At 32.1% G+C, this 22,707-nt stretch overlaps 2 protein-coding genes across 2 annotated transcripts; one reads left to right on the top strand and one right to left on the bottom strand.

Annotated features, from left to right (window-relative positions):
• The first annotated feature begins 5,050 nt into the window (after window positions 1-5,050).
• LOC105163869 (LOB domain-containing protein 15) lies at window positions 5,051-6,861 on the top strand. Its single transcript, XM_011082370.3, has 3 exons — window positions 5,051-5,328; window positions 5,435-5,690; window positions 6,078-6,861. The coding sequence occupies exons 1-3, from the start codon at window positions 5,315-5,317 to the stop codon at window positions 6,501-6,503; spliced, it is 696 nt and encodes a 231-aa protein (XP_011080672.1). The 5' UTR covers window positions 5,051-5,314; the 3' UTR covers window positions 6,504-6,861.
• Window positions 6,862-15,597: 8,736 nt separating this feature from the next.
• On the bottom strand, window positions 15,598-18,881 carry LOC110012114 (peroxidase 4). Its single transcript, XM_020694417.2, has 4 exons — window positions 18,624-18,881; window positions 17,866-18,057; window positions 16,942-17,110; window positions 15,598-16,183 (listed from the first exon to the last, which is right to left on the bottom strand). The coding sequence occupies exons 1-4, from the start codon at window positions 18,840-18,842 to the stop codon at window positions 15,792-15,794; spliced, it is 972 nt and encodes a 323-aa protein (XP_020550076.1). The 5' UTR covers window positions 18,843-18,881; the 3' UTR covers window positions 15,598-15,791.
• Window positions 18,882-22,707: the final 3,826 nt, after the last annotated feature.

Raw genomic sequence — 22,707 nt, 5'->3', positions numbered from 1 at the left:
ATCTTCTTCTTCTTCGTGTGAGAAGAAACACTGTACAAAATCTCCATTTTATGACTGAAGAAATAGAAGCCACAAGTTTTCGATAAATGAAATTTTTCATCATTTTTTCTTTACAGTATTGAAATTTTACATGGTATCAGAGTCATCTTTTGATGATCTCTGACTATTTCACCAATATAACGCATTTCTTGATCAAGATTCAATTCAAGAAACACAAACGACAACAATGGCAGAAGATCCAAAAGTTCTGAAACTTGATCCAAGCGACAATCCAGGATTAAGCCTGGTGATGACGCCATTAGATAGCTCTAATTTCCTATCTTGGAGCAGGTCGATCAAAATTGCTTTGAGTGCCAAAATGAAGTTAAGTTTCATTTGTGGAGAAGGGAACAGACCTGCAGAAGGAAGTAAAGAAATGGAAAAATGGACGAGGGCTGATTATATGGTGACTTCATGGATCTTGAATTCCATTTCAAGAGACGCAGTAGAAAGTTTCTTGTACACAAACACTGCCAGAGAATTATGGATGGAACTTGAGAGCCGATTTGGACAGAGCAATGGCCCTATGATCTATCAATTAAAGGGGAGTTAGCTTCAACCACACAGGGTTCATTATCAATCTTTGCATACTTCTCCAAAATGAAACGATTGTGGGATGAATTAGCTTACATAACACCCATCCCACAATGCACTTGTGGAGCCACGAAAGAGGCTGCAGAACTTAAGATGGCAGATGAATTGATATAGTTTTTAATGGGATTGAATGAGAATTTTGATCATGTGAGGAACCAAATCCTCATGATAGATCCCTTAACAAATGTTACCCGGGCATATTCAATGATTTTGAGAGTAGAGAAACAAAAAGAAATTAGTCAGGGACATACACATGCATCTCAAAACATGGGGATGCAGGCTTATAGAAGACATGATATTCAGAAGAATTTTCAAAAGAAAAGAACACTTACAGACAAAAGATCACAAGTATGAAGAGTGTGGAAAAACAGGGCATTCAAAAGAAGTTTGCTTTGAAATATACGGCTAACCTGAGTGGTACAAATTACTAATGGAGCAAAGTAAAAAGAATCCACCGACTACCACCAGAATAGTAGCTGGCTCTCAACATGCTGAGATTCTTCACAATGCTGCTGATAATCAATCAATATCTGAAATCATTTGAACTGAGCTGCATAAATACCTTGGAGAACTCAAGCCTCAAAACCTTCACCTTGGCAGAGGAAGGTAAATGTGATTCCTTAGGTAAGAATCTTCAAAACTCAGTATTGAATACATGGTTCACTGATGCTTGGATTATAGACAGTGGGGCTACTACCCACATGTGCAATAACAATACATTGTTTAATAAAACTGAAAATGACATATCAGACACCTCTTTCTTGCTGATGGCACTAAACATAATATAACAAGCTCAGGTAACTTAACATTATGTCATAAGATTCATTTAAAGGATCTCCTGTATGTGCCTAGCCTTAAATTTAATCTACTGTCTGTGACTAAGATATGCAACAACACTTCAATCAAATTTTTAAATTCCTCCAATCTTATTGTGTTATGCAGGAGCACAAGACTAGAGATGTACTTGCAGTAGGATGTCAAATAGGAAAACTTTACATCCTCAAAGATCAATTTTTTGAAAGAAATCATATAGAGCAAACCATGAATTCTTGCAAAGAGCTAGACCTTAGTGTATCTCATATTCCATAAAAAGTTTGGCATAAAAGGTTGGGGCATGTATCACACAATATAATGCTACATACAGGTTTAATAAAGGACAACAAATCACAATCATTTCCATGTGAAATCTGTCCTCAAGCAAAATAGCAGAGGATGCCATTTCCATTAAGCATGTCATTTTCTCAAAATTGCTTTGATCTCTTGCATGTAGAGTTGTGGGGGCCTTACAATGAATACTTTATTGCCAAATGCACCTGCATGTTAACTATTGTTGATGATTATAATAGATGTACCTGGACTTTTCTAATGCAACAAAAGTCTCAAACTCCTAGTCTGTTGATAGATTTTCATAGAATGATTCTTACACAATTTGATAAAAGGATCAAAATAATTAGGACAGATAATGGCTCAAAATTTCTAGGACAACAATGTCAAGATTTCTTCAAAAAGGAAGGAATAATACACCAAACAACTTGTGTATACATACCACAACAAAATGACATTGTGGAAAGGAAACATAAACATCTCTTAGAAGTAGCAAGATCATTAATGTTCCAATCTAATTTGCCCTAAGATGTTTTGGAGTGATGTAATATTGACAACAACATACATAATAAACAGACTGCCTACACCTATCTTAAGTTGGAAAACATCCTATGAAATGCTCTACAACAAACTTGTAAACTACTCTTGGTTTAAAGCTTTTGGTTGCTTATGTTTTGCAACAAACAAGCTCGAATCTAAATGAATTCTTTTCTCAAACTCCCACAAAAGGCGCCAATTGATCTGGGTCGTAGGTCCTCACCTACACCTCGCGTCCTCGAAAATGTTGGGACCTGAGAAAAGAGAGTAGATCGTTAGGCTTGTTGGGAGGTACCCAATTAAGACCTTCTGATGCCTAAGTCAGTGAAGGAGTTCGAGATAGAATAAACGATCTAAACGCGATCTCAAGCAATCTAATACGGGTTTGCAGTGTAATAAAATGTCTTACCCTAAATGAACTGAATACGGAGTATTTATAATGCCTGGATGGATCCACTTGCCTGCCTGAGAGGTCCACTTGCATTATGCTATGTGTCATCATCCTAGCTCAGGTGATGTCATATAGATAGACGGGCTCCAATGGGCGGTCTTCTGGGTCTGGTCGCGTATGAGAGAAAACGGATCTTCGGGTATTTCTACAATAAATGCCTATTTTGAGGGCATTTTTGTTATTTTTTATGGTAATTCTCTTAATCCCCCATCAATATATATATATATATGTATATATATGAAAAATTATTATTTGAATTATAGGTTTGGCCGAACCAAACAATAATAGAACAAGTGTATCATATTTATCATTTAATTACTTACTTTTCCTAAAACTATACATTAATCATATAGCAAACATATTTATTTGTCGTTTCATTAATTTAAATTTAATGAAATCGAGTCTTTCCATATATATACATATGAAATGCAAACTCTACCCCACCCACCCAGAAAAAGAAAAGAAGGAACCGTAGATTTGCAAAAGGAAGATTATTGTTCATATATGTTAGCAAGTACTTGAGGAAAATCATCCTCTTACTACGGTTTCTATAGAATTTATATCTTCTCCCCAGTCAAGCCCGCAACCCAATCTTTTAACAAGTTTTACGGTAAGAAATATAATATTTAATTATAAATAATTATTATTGTTAAATAATTGTAATAAATAATTATTAATTACTGTAACATAACATTTGCTAGTAGTGTATTTTGTGAGTGTGATTAAAAGTTTTTGTGTTAATAGATAAGCTAATTAATTTTTTTTATCAATTTAATTACAATGGTCAATAATATATTCATTTATGATAGTTTTTAGTTCATAATTATTAAAATGTAGATAATAATAAATTTTGTTATGCTATGTGTGTATATATTTTTGTTATTTTACTAGTGACTATTTGCTTAAAAGTTGTCCACGCTAGTAATTGTTAATTAGTACACATAATAGCATGAAGTTAATTATCATTATGACTAGGGTTAATTATAGATAAACTCCATTTAAAAATATAAAATTATATATTTTTTTGAAAATATTTTAAAAATATACTTACCCCTAAAATTCTCCTTTACACTTAACCCCTTTCGTTAAGATTTCGATGAAAAATATTACTATGTTTGGATTCATGTTTTCGCATTTTCAGACACAAAATAAAATATGCCCGATATTTATTTTTGTATTTTTATATCTTATTTGTGTGTGTTTTTGCTTTTCAACTTTCTATATATAATATATATATACACACTTATATATATAATATAAAAGAGACATGATTTGACAATAAGCAATAATTTTTATCTTCAAAAAATACAATATTAAACATGTAATATATTATATATATACATATTTAATATAAAAATATATATAAAAGAGATATGATTTGACAATGAACAGTGATTTTTGTCTCCCAAATCCCAACATCAAACCAACGCCACTTATTTTAAAATATTTCAAATTACCTCAAAACACGAATTCAAACATACCATCTATTTTCAACACACACTTACTTATCTATATTTTTCTTTTTCTATCTCTAAAACACAAAACAAAACACTTAGAATACAAATCCAAACACTATGATTGATTTTAGCAAATATATATAATATATATGTATATATAAATTTTTAATTTTACCCCTCATTTAATACTCTTATGTATGATTTTATACTTAGAAAGAGATAAATATAATATTATATATGGAATTAGGATAATATCATTATTTTTTTTAATTATAAATACAAAATTATTTTGCAGAATGGGAGATAAAATTAAATATTTATGTAATTATTTTTTATTCAAATTCTAATATAATAAAATTAGGTGTAAATAGTAATTTTCTAAAGGAGAGTTGGGTATTGTTTGACTCTAAGAAATAAAGTGTATGCAAATTAAACATATTAGTCAGTGCCATTTAAGGAGCTGAGGCATAGAATAGAAAAGAGGAGACAAAAGGTAAGCTCATTGTTCTGCCCAATGTTGTAATTAACTCTGTTATATATATATATATATATAGATCAGATCAGGACAACACTGCTGCCACATATGTAACATGAACTTCTTCTCTTCTTGTCTTGCCCTTCAATTAATGTCAGTTTTTCAGACGCCCTTTAATTAAACACACTCCGGCTTCACTGTAAACCATGGTGCAAGGATTAGACCATCGGACAGATGCCATTGCTCTCTGTATCTAATTAATTACGCAAACTTTTATGCTAGAAAATGTCTAATTTTTTAAGACAGCTGCTATTGAACGTGTGAAGCAAAGTCAGTAGGGTTGCTGTCCAAAGTCAATATCTGCGAGGTATCACACGTGGGCAAGCTTTGAAAGAGCTGGCATTCTCTCTCTCTCTCGCGGTAGGTTGTCCTGCCAGCCGCCCCAGAAAATCCTAAACCATAGTTTTTACTTCTATCATTTGAACATCATAACCATTTTGTCAGTTTCTTAAAGAAAGATCGACCTACTTTTTGTCTTTGTAAGAGATTTGCTCTTTTAAGCAACTCTTTGTTCCCTTTCTACACTTTCCTTGCTTTTCCTCTCCAGCTCTAATTCCTTTTTTCCCCATAATCTTCTTATCATAAGGGCATTCCTTGATGTCCCGAGAAAGGTAAACCAAATATCAAAGAGAAAAGAAGCCTTTTCTCTTGTGTGTGTGTGTATCTTCTCCATGTTAATAACAATATTCTTGACTTATTTTCTCTTGTAATTTGAAGGGAAAGGTTTGATGAGATTGGGAAGAAGCTGAAGACAGAAATCGACGCCGCGTCGTCGTTGAATATGGGAAGGAGACATATGTTGGGCCCTCCAGGAAGCTTGAACACAATCACCCCTTGTGCAGCCTGTAAGCTCTTGAGAAGAAGATGTGCCGAAGAATGCCCCTTTTCCCCTTACTTCTCCCCTCACGAACCCCAGAAATTCGCTGCTGTTCACAAAGTCTTTGGTGCTAGCAACGTTTCCAAGATGCTCATGGTAATCAATTTTCTATCTTTTTCTTGCATCTTATCTCAATACATATACATATGCATCCAGTAATCTACCTTTAGAGTAATAGATACACAAGTTTCTAACCTGCAGGCCTTCCATCTAGGCAAAGTTTTAGTCCTGGAAGCAAGTCGAATATTTTGGATCACATGAAATTTAAGAACTGAAAGGGGATCAAAGTTTTGAACTTCAATTGATTTACATGTAAAATTCTGAAAGTATACGGCGATAATGTCACGAGCCAACATCCCTTCAACCCCACCCTCTCTCCATCTCGCGGTCACAAATATTACAATAAAAGTTGTACATATGCACGAATCTGAAGCATTTTTCACTTTGATTCTTGATTTTTATGTACAAATTTGCAATTATTAGGAGGTACCAGCGCCACAAAGAGCAGATGCTGCAAACAGTTTGGTCTATGAAGCAAATGTGAGGCTTAGAGATCCGGTTTATGGCTGCATGGGGGCGATTTTGGCGTTGCAGCAACAGGTTCAAACTTTGCAGGCTGAGCTCAATGCAGTAAGGGCTGAGATATTGAGGTATCGGTATAGGGAAGCTGCAAATTCTATAATTGCTTCTACTAATGCAGCATTAGCTGTTTCCGTGGCTGAGCTGCCGCAAGCTCCGCCCACTCCCACCCCTTCTCCGCCTGCTCCAGTGCCGCCTCCACCAACACCACCACCACCACCTTCTGTTGTTGTTTCGTCGACTTCTTCGACTCCCTCTCTGTATACATCCACTTCTAGTGCAGCTAGCTACAGCAGCATTTCTAATAACCATATACCATACTTTGATTAAAATTTTTCATGATGTCTTCTGGTTCTGTTCAACCTCTTTCTCCGCCCCCCCCCCCCCCCCATATAAAATCAGGAAGAAAATATATAGAACTCTTCTCATCAATCAACATAAGCAGGAGGATTCTGCCTTTTGACATACTATTGATGTTTAAGAATGTCGGCTCCCGTCTCACATCAGTAGCAGATAACGGTGGCAGTTCCAAGTCCTCCTCTCTCTTGCGAGACGTCTTTTTGTAAGTGAAATTTCAGCAACAATAGATAATACCTCCTAGTGGCTGACTTCTATGATATTAATGCGAATACACACAAAATTACTATCCTTTGGTAGCTACTGAATTATCTAAAATTTCATTTTATGACATCATTACCAAAATTGATTTGAGTTTCAGACAAGACTTTCCTCGCATTAAGGTCAAGATATTGCTTTTGGAGTACCATTTCTTCCAGCTTCTGTTTGTACGTAGTGCTCGGTTTCTTGTTCTTTCTGCCAAAAGATCTTCTTTTGCACAAGTTTCTTCCTGTTACATGAACTTCTTCTCTTCTTTCTTGCCCTACAATTAATGTCAGTTCACATTTCTCAATCTCGATTTATGTAAATTATTTTTATTTTATTATATAATTTTAAGAATTATTAAATACAGTTATCACTCGTAAAGTATTTATCTCATATTAATTACCCCTATAAAGTATATTAAAACCTTTAAAAAAATCTTGACTCTTAATTTTTTAAGTTTGAAAAGTCCATTTTATCCGTACAAAAAGTTGCTTTTTGAAAGAAAAAATCAAAGAAGTTTCTAAATATCAAATCAACCTTTGTTGAACTTTTTTCTAATTTTAATTTCACTTATTCATCAAATTAACTCCATTTTCTTTTTCGTAATAATCCTAAAGTACATAAACTTATTTTATTTTAATTTTACTTGTTTGTCAAATCAAATTAAAAATAAATTTATACATATATAGTTAAAAAATATACAATTAATAAAATTAAAAGGGCTCATGAATTAATAAAAATATACAATTAATATATATTTATAATATATGTTTATATATATATCATAATTGTAAAATTGTCTCCTCCATACTTATAAGGATAAAAATTATAATTTAGTAACTGAAGCTGAATTTTATAATTTTTTATATGTTGACATTTATAATACATTCTTAAGATATTTGTGTATATATATATATATATTTATAAATATATTTTCTTGGATAATAAATTACAGAAATTAAAATTGATCTTTAGAATTAATGTGATGAATGAATTTAAACTTAAGCAGATAATATATGATTTTATTATTTATAAATGAAAAAATTAAGCTACACTTAAATTTTAGGGTAAATGAAATGTAAGTTCTTTTTCTTTTTGGATCAATTACTATGGAAGTTCATTAGTTCTTATTAGAGGATGTTTTCTAGAAGTTATTTTAGATTAGGGATAATTAAAAATTACATCTACCACTCCTAAAATTTGTTTTTATCTAACAAATAAGTTCACTCGTTAGTCAAAATCACTAAATTTGCTTTTATTAATAAAAAAAATTTGAATAAAAATTAATATTTACGCTCGAGTGACTTATTATTGACTTATTGCATGTCAAACAATTTTTTCAGAACTAAATTCCTTAGAACGCTGAAAGTGTACTTCTTCACATGCACTAATGCATAATGACGTATGAAGATAATTTGATCATAGAAAAATTTATTTAACCTGTAATAAGTTATTAATAAATCAATCGAGATAATATATATATATATATATATATATATTGTTAATATCAGCAAATTCGATGAATTTTAACAAATGAAGGGACTTATTTGTTAAATGGAAGCAAACCTAAAAAATGCTAAACTTAATTTTCCAATCTAAAGAGAATTTATGTATAATTACATAAAATCTCATAGGATGTAATTATCCCTTATTATCGTATGAGTTTGGTGTATCTTGTTTGATTTTTTTAATATTTATATAATATTAGCCGTTAGTCTAAAATAAAAAATTTTATAAAATATTTGAATAACATAAATGATGAAACTTATAAACATTAATTGTGATAATTTTTATAAATAATATGAATATAATTGAAGAAAATATATTAAATTTTAAAAATAAATTAAAATTTATAAATGCTCTATAAGCCCCAAATTCCCAATTATCTTATTTCATTTTAATTTTATAATTAGAACTAGCTCCTTGCAGTAAAATGATTTTCTTTGTAGTTATCTCACAATTAATTACATGGGACGGCAATTTTTAGTCCTTCTCGAATTCAATTTGACTTTTAAATCCTACAACTTAAAAGTATTGGCACATTAAGCACACAAAATCCATTAAAAATAGAAAATCAAGTTGGAATTGGCATTTGCACTCCATGTGAGATCCAAGTTCTGATTAGATTTGCAATTTTCATCTGAATTTTTCATTAATATACCAACTCTTTTAAAGTACATGGCATAATTGTCAAATTCAATTCCAACAGTGTAAAGTTGGTGAAATTGAGGCTCTATATCTAGGATTTATTAATCCAATGATTTTTGGATTCTTAATTTAACGTTTGGCTTATATGTAAATTAATTATATATTATGGACTGTCGAAATTTAGGCACTTTAAAATGATTATATAAGATTCCCTTCGAAAAATTTTTCTTTATACCTCACACCTTTTCATTAGGGTTTAGATGAAAAAAGCTAACTCTAACAAAAAAAAAAAAAAAATTGGGATAATTACACTCCCCTCCCTAAGGTCATAGATATCTTGTAGTTTGAAAAATTATATATAGTACCCTTTTGCTTTCATCTAACACATAAGTCCCTCCATCTGTCAAAATTAACTAAATTTATTAATATTAATAAAAAATAAATAAAAATTAATATTTACCCTCGATTGACTTATTACTGACTTATTACATGTTAAATAAATTTTTTCTGACTAAACTACTCTTATAACGGCGAAAATATATTTCCTCATATGCATTAACGTGTGAAGATATATATAAAGATAATTTGATCCTAAAAAAAATTATTTAACCTGCACTAAATTAGTATGAAGTTAATTGGGGATAAATTTGAACTTGTATTCGATGTTTCTGTTAATACCATCTAATTTGTAAATTTTAATTAATAAAGGGATTTATCTATTAGATGGGAGTAAATCTTAGGGGTAGTAGATATAATTTTTCAAACCATAAGAAATTTACGTATAGTTATTGATTATTAGATATAGCATTTATTTAATAATATATAACATATACGTAAGAATTAATTAAAGAGTATATATATAATATTATTATCGTGTAATCTCAAATAAATCTTCTCCCCTTTTCTTAATTACATCAGTTGATTTCACCCCACCCCCACCAAGTTTTCTATTTTTTTTTATAATCTTATATAAGATATTAATATTTTTATATATTGGCCCCTCTAAGTTTATTGTTATATATATATATATATATATATATATTTAACCCAATTTCTATGAAAAAAAATACTAATTCAAATCATTAAGAAAATACTAATTCAAATATTTCCTCCCAATTAAAATCATGAAAATAAAAATGCATGCTAAATGCGGATTAATGTGGAGATAGTCACCTAGTCATAATTCAAGAAAACTAACAGTGTTATTTTCAATCACTATTCGAATTGTTTACGAAAAATAAATAGAGAAAATTCGAATAAGTCACTCAAAACGTGATAAGTAGTGTATGGGAACATTTACACTGTGGCCAAGCAAAAAGGAAAAAAATATGTTTTTTTTCAGTTTGGTATTGTTTTTTTTATAGATATTGGATTAAATTGGTATATTTTTTTAATTATTGTCCTCAATTATAAAATTAAAATCGAAATAAATCAAAATAGATTTTTTTTTTTTTGTGTTAGATAAAGTGGAATAGCCAAACATGGCCTTACATGGAAAAATTCGTCCCTAATTTTTCCTCAAATACTGAATTGATTGTTTGTCTTAACATACGGTCAACTTAACGAAATGTATTCAGGTGGATGAAAATTAAAAATTTTGAACACCAAATCTGGTTATTTAGAATCTTGGGATATTAAAACTAAAAAAGGGATACACTTTAAGTATAAAAACTGAAATTATCCCATTTACAAAATTACTTATATCAGACATCTCAAAATATTACATTTATTTGTTTATTAATTAGAATAAATAGAGTTTTGCAAACTATATGAAATGAGCGAAAATCCTCTAAAAAAAAAGAATTAGTAAATTATCCCCTATTATTTTTTATAAAATAAATCAAACTATAAGGAATAATTTGCTTACTTTTTTAAAATACAAAGATAATTTACTAATTTTTTTATGAGAAATTCTTTTTTTTTTTCTCTTTCTAATTTCACACATCACGTAAATAAAGTAGGTTTAATCCTAAAAATATGTAGTGCAGACCTTAAGCACATGGAGACTGATCCAATTAATTCCAAACAAATGAATTGTTTATTTTTTGAAGCATTGGTTTGTGGAAGAGTAAATTATGTCTTCAATCTCAAGGTCTGAATTTGCTGTCAAACAAACATAAAAACTATATTTCTCATTAATGACAAAACATTTATTAGTTGACTTTTATTATCGTTAAAACAACCTTATTTCCTAAGTCGGCAAAGGTTGTTTTTTTTTCTCTCCTTTTATCTGTCGAAAGCTATTTCGTGATATGACTTTTGTTAACAAGGTTTATTGGATTGGAAGCTAAGCATATTTAATAGTAGTTGCTAAAAAGATTACACTAATTAAATATAGGGTAAATTATATTTGGGATAAATCTAAATAACCCCTTAAAATATTAGAAAAGAGAAAAAAAAAACCCCTAAAAGGAAAAAAAATGGTAAAGTGATTAATTATAATTTTTGCCCTTTTTTTGGCTTATTTTTTATCGTTTTCAATATTTCAAGGGGATAATTTGAATTTATCCCAATTATACCCCTGTGAACAATACTAAAAATCCCCTATTTATGGTAAGAAAATAAGGGGGGAAAAATCCCATATTTTCAATAACTCAGTATAAAAACCCCCTCTCTATTATAAATTAACGAAAAATGAGAGACACAGACCATATGTGCGAAATTGGGTTGTTTTTAGAGCATTTTGACCCATTTTTTAATTGAATTAGACTATAATATCCTATTACCTATAAAATGACACAAGTTTATTTTTTTTTAATTTTAGACTTATTTATATGAGTATTTTTTGCATTTTTCCTTAATTATTTACTTTTTCTCTTTAATATAATTTAAAATACAACTTCTTTTTATAATTTGATGAAATTAACATACGCTCCACATTAATTAATAAACTATAAAACTTCAAAAATACATTTAAACACATAGTAAAAATTAAATACTAAAAAGTTCAATAATAATTTTCTTAATTTTAAATTAAATATTAAATAAAAAAAATTAATTTAATACAAAATTTTCTAGGCTTATGCCCTTGAGAAGACGGCTAAGTTATTAAACATAGTGCTATCTAAGGTTGTACTCCAGACGCCATATCGATTATAGCACGATAAGCCTGCTTCTTACAAGTACTTGAGAGTGTGGAGTAGCTCTTCATACGTCAAGAGACTAGTGGGAGACAAACAGGATTCAAGATCTAGTTTCTGCAAGTTTATCGGCTTTTCAAAAGAAACTAGGGGTTATTATTTTTATAATCCCTCTAAGCAAAAGGTATTTGTCGAGAAACATAGTATTCTTGAAAGAGGTTTTTCAGCGAATACTCGACGCAATGAGTTGCTCTTTGAGGAATCAAGTGAGGCACCTCAATCAAATTTATGTACATCATCTATGCTTATTGTTCCCGCTAATGATGTTACAATCCTCCGTAGGTGTTCCTTAACCTCCTGAGAGGTATGGTTCTCTAAGCGTGACCAGCTAGTTGGACAATAATTTAAGGACATACGGAGTAGCAATGTCAGGCATCGATTCGAATAAATAACTTAAAGTCATGAAATTCGAAATGGACTCTATGAGTTCAAACCAAGTTTGGACATTGGTACATCGAGCTAAGGGTGTTAAGCCAGTTGGGTGCAAATAGGTCTATAAACGTAAGTTGGGGGTTGATGGGGAGGTGACAACGTTCAAGCCCTGGCTTGTGGCGAAAAGTTATACTCAACGACCTAGAGTTTTCTTTAAGGTAACCTATTCACCTCAGCCAGCCAAGTCCGTTTAGATTATTCTTGCCATGATAGCATGGTAAGACTATGAAATATGACAGATGGACGTAAAAACGACTTTCCTTATTGATTTTATTGAAGAAGAGATCTATAGTGATCAGCCGGAGGATTTCACAACAGTTGGAGAAGAATAAAAGCTCTCTTATCTCCAAAGGTCTATCTATATATGGCCTCAAATAAGCTTTACGAAGCTAGAATATATATTTTGATGAAGTCATACGGGGTTATGCTTTTATCAAGAATGATTTTAACCCCTGCATATAGGTTCGTGGGAGCTCCGTTGCGTTCCTCATGCTTTATGTGGTCGACGTCTTGCTCATTGAGAATTATGTCAAGATGTTAGAGATACTAAAGTATGATTATCCACTCAATTCTCCGTGAAGGATTTGGGTGAGGCTTCCTACATTATTGAGATCAAAATCTTTAGGAATAGATCTAAATGGATGTTAGGAATGAGACAGAACTTGTATGTTGAGAAAGTTTTGAACAGATTCAAAATGAAAAACTCCAAACGAGGTTTTCTTCCTATGAGGTATGGGGTTAAACTGTAAACAGAGCAATTTCCTAAAACTAAAACGAAGTTTAAAAAGGATATTGTACGTCCTCTATGCTTCAATTGTAGGCAGCATTTACTATCCTGTGCAGTGCAATGGGTCTAATGTTGCTTAGGCTTCGAGTGTAACAAGCAAATATCAGCCCAGACACATTGGATGCAATCAAGACCATACTTAAGTACCTGAAGACTAAAAATATGATATTAGTTTACGGTGGTGGAGAGTTGATACTGGAAGGCTACAATGATGCTAGCTTCCATTCCGATGATGGCGATGCTAAATTACAGACAGGGTTCGTTTTCAAGCTTAACGATGGAGTGGTAGCTTGGAAAAATTCCAAGCAGGATACTGTAGCTGATTTTACCATGAAAGTGGAATACATAGCCACTTTGAAAGCAACTAAGAAGGCAGTTTGGATGAAAAACTATATCCAGAAATTAGGTGTGGTGTCTAGCATTTTCGAGCTAGCATTTCCCCTACAAGCCAGTACAGGGAGGTGTTAACAACCTCTAAGTGGGTGTCTCTTAATTGCATTTGATCAGATATTTCCTAAAAGATGATGTTAGTCAAGCTTCCCGAATCAATGTTTATTCAACTGAGCTCATTATTTGCCAATGTGGTTGTGATAACCAGAGCATCATTCTAAGGGGATGTTAGCCTACTTCTTTTAGCTGGTCCAAGCTGAATGATAGCAGCATCAACTACTGACATCACATCTAAAACCTCTCTGGGGAATCTCCACCCACTTCTCCAATCTAGGCTTTCAAAGCCCTATGAGAATCTCCTTCCATAAGTCCTCCTGTGATCGTACAAATGATTTCCATGCGACGAGTGCTAAACTAGTCTAGGTGCCCCCTGTGCTACGGGCTTGTGACCCTTTTCCAAGGCACTTCGAGACTGGAGTCCTCCACCACTTTTCCTTTAGGGGCATCACGCCTTGATAAGGATCTATACCTTATACCCTATGCCTTTTCTTTATAGATGAACTATTGAGGGTGTACATTCTGGATAAGTCTTTTAATTTTATTTTTCAAGTCCAAAACTCCTTCGTCGTATGACCATATTCATTATGGATAAGGCAATACTTATCTGACTGAAACTGGGGGGACTATCATTGTCCGACACCTTTGGTACTCGTGTTTTGTTGGAGAGATAGACTCCAACTTCCATGGGTGTTTTTCTCGTTCTTGTGTTTGAACCGTGGGAGTTTTTCTCGTTCTTGTATTTGAAGATTGTAATCGATTGATATTTATCTTCTTAGCAGGATAGGATTCCCTTTTGGGTATATTTTTTGGTATCAAATATATAATTTTTATAATTAATTAACATTAATTTGTACTTTAATTGAATTTTTCAATTTAAATTGTAAATTTAAAAAAAAGTATTTACTTTTTTAGTATTTTGATATTTAAATAAATATATTTAATAATAAAATTATTTATATTTCGGGAGGGATGAAAATGTAAAAAGAAAGCTAAAAAAACAAATGGATTTGACCATGTTTTCATTTTATACCGATTATAAAGGTATTTTAGTTAATTAAAGGCAATAAAAGAATGAAAACAAGCCAAAAATTATCTTAAATTGCACATCAAATGCATTTTTCCTACCTTCCATTAGTTCCCAACGGAATGAAGGTTTCAAGTAGGACTTTCAAAGTTAAAGGGGAAAGTTGTTAACTATTTCTTGAAAACACAGTGTGAAGTCATGAAATGGAGTTTAGCCTAATGTGGGCACTAATTAGGAATAGCCATTCCCGTCACATAAATGTTGTTATGCGACAACCTAGTTGGCGTTGCGTTTTGTCGGCCAAATTGCAATGTGCATCATTGCAAAATTCGCCATTCTCATTTTGCGAGAGCATTTTCGTCACAATTTCCGTCACTAAGGTTCACCTTTTATATAAATCAAATTTAATGCACTTTGCCAGTTCAAAATTTAAACTCAAATTTGCGACGGTCTTATCTTTCCAAGGTGTTTTTTCCAACTTTTTTTTAGATGTTGTCAGAAGTTCGTTTGCAAATCAAAATTTTTGATCGATGTTTCTAAATAGAGTTGAATGCAGTTTACTTTTCTATGATATTGTAAATGAGCAAATTATCTTCTTATAAAAAATAATAGCAATTTACTCCCTGTGGATAAATTGCTGCATTCTTGAAAACTTAAATTGCTACTTTTTTGTTTTTTTTATAAGGAAATAATTTGCTTATTTACAATATCATAAGGGGTAGTGTGAATTTTTTCCTTTATAAAAATACATCCCAATTTTCCAACCTAATAATATGTGTCATTATTATTTTTCTAATGAATCTTATAATAACCCATGCGACTAAAAACGTAATTGAGCAATTACTCTCAAATTAATATTTCTTTCATAGTACCAACTGATGTCTTGTAGCTCGCAACCATGGAAGAATAATGAAACACATCAATACATCTCTTGACAATCAAACGAACAAGACAAATCAAGAACAATGAAAGCCGACAGGCCGTTAATTTACTGAATGGACTCAAAACGGACACAAGAATATTCTTCTTTGTTCTTAGTTGGCCCTCCTACAATTCTTCCTGATCTCACCATTTGATCCTGTGAGAGGGCTGATGTCCCCCATCCTTATCATGGCTGCAACGAAATCATCGTTGAAGGCTTCAGGCTTCTTGCTGTAGGATTCGATGAGCGAATCCGTCGACCCACCATTATAGAGAACCTGGTCAGAGTGCAAGAGTCCCTTCTTGTTGATGAGGTTTTTGTAGTAACTGTTGTCAAAAAATGTCGGAGATTTGTGGTCGAGAGGGGCCAAGTTGTTGTCTCCCGACCCACTGTTTCTAGGGCAGTTTGTTTGTCTTGTCCGAGCAAAAGAAGTGTCGATGTTAGTCTCGTTGTATACACGGTCCCTGAAGAGGGTGCACCTTGCTTGCCCGATGGTGTGTGCTCCTGTCGGTACATCAATTACATGAAAATTCAAAATCTGACATATAATATATATATATATATATATATATATAAACACCATGTAATTCTAGCCCTATAATTTAGAGGGTATGTTTTTTATTTTGTACGAATTGATTTTCGTAGTATAGTTATATAAATAAATTTTTTGATAATTTTAGTCCTCTGCCCCCAAATTAATTAGAAAATTATATGTGACATAATCCAATTAATTGGGTATATATCAAGACAAAAATGACTAAAATTGTGGAAATCAGTTAGTGGACAAATATTTTAATTACATCAATTGCGCATCTTTAGTTAAATTTTTAGCATCTTTAGGACAAGTACGTATGTAAGTAGGCAGCTAGGTATATTGGTAAGGTTAATTATATTTTATTATTTGAATTATGATCGTTTTTATATTTTAATATCTAAATTCTTTTTTATATTAACTTACCATTTCAACTTTCCAAATTTTTGCATTTTGTCATTTATAACTGTTTTTCAATTAAGGTTTTGTCGAAAAAAATTACATGCAGTGCACATGTGATATTTAAAGGTCATGTGATATGATATTTTTCACATATGCACAACATATGGTGTTCTTGCGGCAGAAAAATCAACAAAAAAATGATTGTATATGGCAAAGTGCAAATTTCATAAAGTCGACATGATAAGTTGACATAAAAAAATTTTTTTATGAAAAATATAAAAACGAGCATAATTTAAATAGAAAAATATAATTTACCCTTTATAGGTACCTGATAAGACAACCATGTCCTTGGTGGAGAGTCCTCTGGCTTGGAACCTATTGACGAGGTTGTTAAGTGTAGAAGTTGGGGGTGGAATCACACCACTATTCGCAGCCGAGAGGCTGGCTGTTTTTGAGTCTCTCCTTCCAAGTTTCACATTCCAGTTCGGCCCTCCAAGCTGTAATTATTTTTTTTTTAAGTAAAAAAGTGATGAATTATTATTAATTAATTATAATCACAACCATTCTGTCGACAGCAACAGCTGCAATTATAGTAGATAACATCTCACACACATAGCGGGTCGAGGTTCAAACCCACAACCTCTAAGATCATGGAGTCTCAATTTCGCCAACTACATTAAGCCTCATTGACTCCAAACATTAATTAATTAATAATGTCTTTTTATTACAACCCATATACATTGTAATTTATTTATTAATTTACTAAAATAAATTTGACACTCCATGAATGATGAATCCTAATACATTTGGAAAAGTTGCATTTTTCATCACATAATTTAGGCTTATTACATTTTCAATCTCATTATTTACGGACTCTCAAAATTGACCAAAAGAACAATGTTTAAGTCACAAGGCGTTATTTCCGTTAATTACGTGCAACTTCCATAACTTGTACTTAGTTTTCTTCGTTAATTTCCTAACAAATTGATAGAAGGATTGAAAGTCACAACTTTTAAAAGTTATGGTCCATTTTTGAATATTTCATAAATAATTGGACTTAAAGTGCATAGAGTATAAATTATGGAACGAAAAACACGATTTTCCCTTTACAAATTTGGAAGCATTAGATGCCGTCAGTAGTTAAGAAAAGTAAATTTTGGAAGAAAATGAGTAATTAAGTGGTTATATAGGAAGAGAGCGAAGGAGATGGATGCAGATGTATGAAAGGTTAATTAGGGAAGTGAAGACTGACAAGAACAACAGAATCACGAGCCGCAATGGCTAAGATGTCAGAACAGGAGACGACGCCCGGACAAACTGACTCCACCTCGGACTTGATATCATCAACTACGTCGAAACCCCTGACGGAATTGTTGTTGGGACCAGCAGTCTTCTCCCCTCTGAACGAAGAAGTGTCGTCCAGTAATATTGATCCATCGCAGCCCTTCCAAACATGAGAAATATGTGTTGCTTATTATACTCTTCAAAATTGTTTTATAGAATATAATTTTTCTTAAGACATGAGCTCCCAGTAAAAGATAATATTAGTGATAAAATATTAGGTGAATTTTAGTCCTATAGAATAGGGGTTCAACACTTTTAGTCTTTTGTGGTACAGAAATTTAAAAACGGTCTCAAAATTAGAGAACCTCGGCATATTCAGTCCTATACTTTACATGAATTTCAAAATAGTTCTAAAATTTGAAAAACTCGATACATTTAGTCCCATAAATTCCGTCAAGCAGAGGATTAAATGTATACGAAATTTTTTATTTTGGGACCATTTTGAAAATTCTCAAAGTAAAGGACTAAATTTGTCAAAATTTCAGTTCTAGGACCATTTTGAAATCTCATAAAGTAGATGATTAAAAGTGTTCAACTCCCTATCTTATCAGACAAAAAAAATGTAATTTTTCCCAAAATATTAAGTATTAACAATCTTAAAGTCGTCTGGTCAGTATATGTCTATATTGACAACTCGTCTTGCTAAAATACAAAAGAGACGATTACTTGGACAAAGCAGTCGTGGAAGTGGAGTCGGAGGAGGGAGGCGCCCATGCGCTTCTCCTTGGCAATGGCATCCTTAACGACTGATTGCACGGTGCTAAACACCTTAGGGCACGTCTTCTTGTAGTAATCGGTCGTCAGCTGAGCAGACGAGCCGCCCATCGTTAACGCAACGATCACTAGTAAAGTGGCAATCACAACTGTTGATGAAGATGCTGCCATTTTTGGGTGTGAAATAGCAGAAGAAATTAACGGAAAAATTGTGATAATGTCTGAGAAAATGCAGTAGAATATATAGGGGTACAAATGGAGGTATTTGGCGAAGGCAGCTTACCTAATGATGCAGACATTTACGTACTACATGCATGTCTGAAATCTTTCTGACTAATTTCCAAGCATAGAACAGGTAAACGTTTCTGGATTATGTTGATCAGTAATTTTCTTTCAATTTGTTTATTAAAAAAAAAAAATGGATTAAGAGTATAGAAATAAATGAAATAGTATATGGTGGAATGGGTCGGGTGGGGTAGGAGCAGGTGGAAGAATTGTCAAGTTTTGCAAGTTCAATTAATTATAATTATATAATTTTTTAATGTGCAGAAAGACATATAATTTCAGATATTCATATTAAATAATTTTCCAATTCTACAAGTTAAATTTTATAAATGAAGTGATTGATTGATATAATATCATAGGCAAGTTAAACAAGAGGTCCTAGGTCCGACTCTCAATATCGTCCATTTGTGAATAGCAATTTATCCCCATGTAATATTTAAAATGAGCGCATTATCCCCTATGAAAAAATATAGCAGCTTACTTTCCTAATGAAGCAAATTACCCCTTTATGCAGGGAGGTAAAATTGCTTCATTTTAAAAATCATAGGGGGATAAATTGTTGTATTTAAATATATACAGAAAGGTAAATCGCTATTTTTTTTTCATAAAAGAGTAATTTGTCCATTTGCGATATCAAAAAGGGGTTACTTGCATTTTTCCATAAATAATTTCACGTGTACGATTTGAATGTGAGGACCGGCAGAGATGTATTGATATTAATATTAAATAATATATTTTTTTCTCTAACTACTTAAACTTTTAATAAGATGGTTATTTAACATACAGTAAGATGATCGGCCATGTCATGATGCCATGGGATGCGTATTTGAGTAGATTGAATTTTTAGAAATGTAAATTTCACTACATTTTGTATTGTATAATTTTCCAAATATAAGTTACATGGAAGAAAATTACATTATTTATTTTTTTTAAAAAATTATAAATAGGAATGCATATATAATTTATGTAATATAAACAAAATATGAATTTATAATGGAAAATTTATGATATTGGAGGCTTGGTTTGATTAGTAATACTGATGAGTGTCGAAGTCACCAAAAATAATTCCTACTACACTTGTGAAAGTGGGAGTAGGGTCGATCCACAGGGATTGGTTTTAAGTTAATTTCTTTTAAAAAAATGGAAAATAATGGGGGAAGGATGTTGATAAAAAGATATGATCAAAAACTAAATAATTAAAAATACCTGATAGAGATATGAAAGAGAGATTTTCCGGTTAAGGCTAGGATTATGCTTGATTCTTGTGAGTTGATCATTGATGCAAGAAAAACACATGTATAGACAAATAAACCAGTTATGGTCGTTGGTACGACCTAACAACCTCACCTTTCCTTACCTTTTCGTTAGCCAAGGTACGACCGTTGGCTAGATCTCTAATTAACAGACAACCTTGGGAACGTCCACAAGATTTAATCTATTAATAGCATTAAAAATTAGAAAGGCCTGGTTCTAATCAACAAACTCCTACGAGGACAATTCGTTTAAACTAGATCATGCATTCCCCATAACATAATTAAATACTGTGACATAACTAATCATGCTACGTTGCCACTAAGTACTGAACTAAATAAACAATTACACGAATTTATAAAGTCCAATTAGCTAAGCAAACCTTCTTGATAATGAACAACCGGCCGAATCATTCATAAATCAGACGTTTGTAATTAAAGCACAGAGAATAACATGAATATTTGTTTGACAAGTGTAGAACGCAGATTAAATCTCACAACATAATGGGAATCAAGCAATCACCATACCTTAACCAGAAAATAGGGAATTTAGCCGGACATATTAATAGAAGAACACACTATAAAGTGGAATTCCATTAATTCCGGTAGTAAAATAAAATAAAAGAGAAGAGATGAATAGAGAATTCTATAGAGTTCTAAGATAAAAACTGAACGTCTTCTAATGAAGAGATCCCCCCTATTTATAATAAAAGTTCCCTACGAATCTAGACGTAGTGGGGTGATAGATATGTGATAAACTCTAAAAAGGTAAAAAGATTACAAAAGATAAGCTTAAAAGAATCCTTTCTAAATCTAAATACTTGATTCCTTTATCTCTTAGGAGAATCGTTCGTGCTTATCCTTATCCCGAGTTGACTACTCCATTAAGCGTGGGCACGCTTTGTCAATTCTGCAGAAACGTCCTTGTAATCTTCCTTTTTGCTGAATATGCAATAAAATCACATAATTAGGAATATTTTGACTTAAAAAAGGAAGATTAAATGGCTATAAAATCATTATAATTGCAGAGTTATCAAATACTGGTTGACTTAATTGCCAAAGCCATATGAGAGGCGGTGTAAATTCAATTGAATTAGTCTGGATTCTGGAGTCCCATGATTTACAAGTTTGACTGCTCTGGTTTCTTTCTTTTTACTTTTTCTTTATTTTTTTAAGGTTAATTATGCTTAGAGCCCATTCAAAAATAGGAAATTATATTTTTCTAAATAAATTTTAAAATTATACTTACACCCCCTCCAAAAATTCACCGTTTCCACCTGACCACCTTTCATTAAAGTTTGGAAGAAAAATTGTTACGTTATTAAAAAGATTACACAGGTTTCATATTTTGACCCTCATTTTAACATTTGTATGTATAATTTTGTACTTATAAGGAAAAAATGTAAGAATATTAACATCACTCCGTATATATACATATATATAGATTATAATTACAAAAATATACATAAAAATATTAAAAGAGGGACAAAATTAAGAATTCATTAAATTTATTGTATTGATGTGGGCATTTTTGGTCTAAAAACTAACGGAAGGAGGTCAGGCGTAAACAAATAATTTTTAGAGGTTTCAAGGGGTGTAAATATAATTTTAAAATATTTTTGGAAAAAAGTGTAATTTCACATTTTGTAGATGGGGTGTAAGTATTAATGTACAACTTTTCCATATTCCATCCTACAACATCTGACAAGTTGAAGCAACAATGGTGTATGCATGTGCTGATACAATAACTCCTGTCTAGACGCAAGAATTCACCAGCCAATTTAGTGTTATTGATAGATCCCCTCCAACCTTCCTTCGTTCTCTAAACACGGGCTTTAAACTTCCTCATCGCTGCATGTTGGCAGGTGTCATGGATATTATGGCACCACATACTAGCCACCTTCTGCATAAACTCTATTGACTTTGCCAAGTAGTAGAGAAAAAGAAAAATACCAATTTCCCTAACACTCCCCTCACCTAATTAGACATAAGAGGAGAGCTCCTCAAATAAAAACTGTCTGGCCATACCTCCATCCTTGCTTCATTCACCAGTACTCTCGATCTAATCTCTTCCAAAGGCTACACTGACCATCACTATAATTATGCCAAGTGAAAAGCTGTCCCTTGAAGGGAAAGTGTACCAAGCCAGCCTTTAGAATGCAAGTGTGAAACTCATACACAAGCAAACACGATTTTCATTGCTTATCCCACACACTTCACTGTCGTCTGAATTAGCATTACAATCTGTTGAAAGTTATTGATCATCTTGATCATAGCAGCTGTTGCTGAACAGAGGAAGGAAGCAGGAAGAAAGGAAGAAGGAAGAAGCCTCCGTCGCATTTCTCCTCTACACGTCTCTGTTTAAATACGACTCTATTAGTTGTTGTAGTTTTCCCTCATAATCGCGTTTCTTTTCTTGTTCTTTTATTTCTCACTTCAGCGTTTTTATTAGTAGAAACGCGAGTTAGTTATAGGTTGTTAGTTTTGCTGTTTATAAAAGA

The sequence above is a fragment of the Sesamum indicum genome, linkage group LG6, assembly GCF_026168435.1.
Source record: "Sesamum indicum cultivar Baizhima isolate 11 linkage group LG6, ASM2616843v1, whole genome shotgun sequence".
NCBI classification, from domain to species: domain Eukaryota; kingdom Viridiplantae; phylum Streptophyta; class Magnoliopsida; order Lamiales; family Pedaliaceae; genus Sesamum; species Sesamum indicum.
The sequence above is the reverse complement of the archived record's forward strand: the minus strand, read 5'-3'. Positions and strand labels throughout refer to the sequence as shown.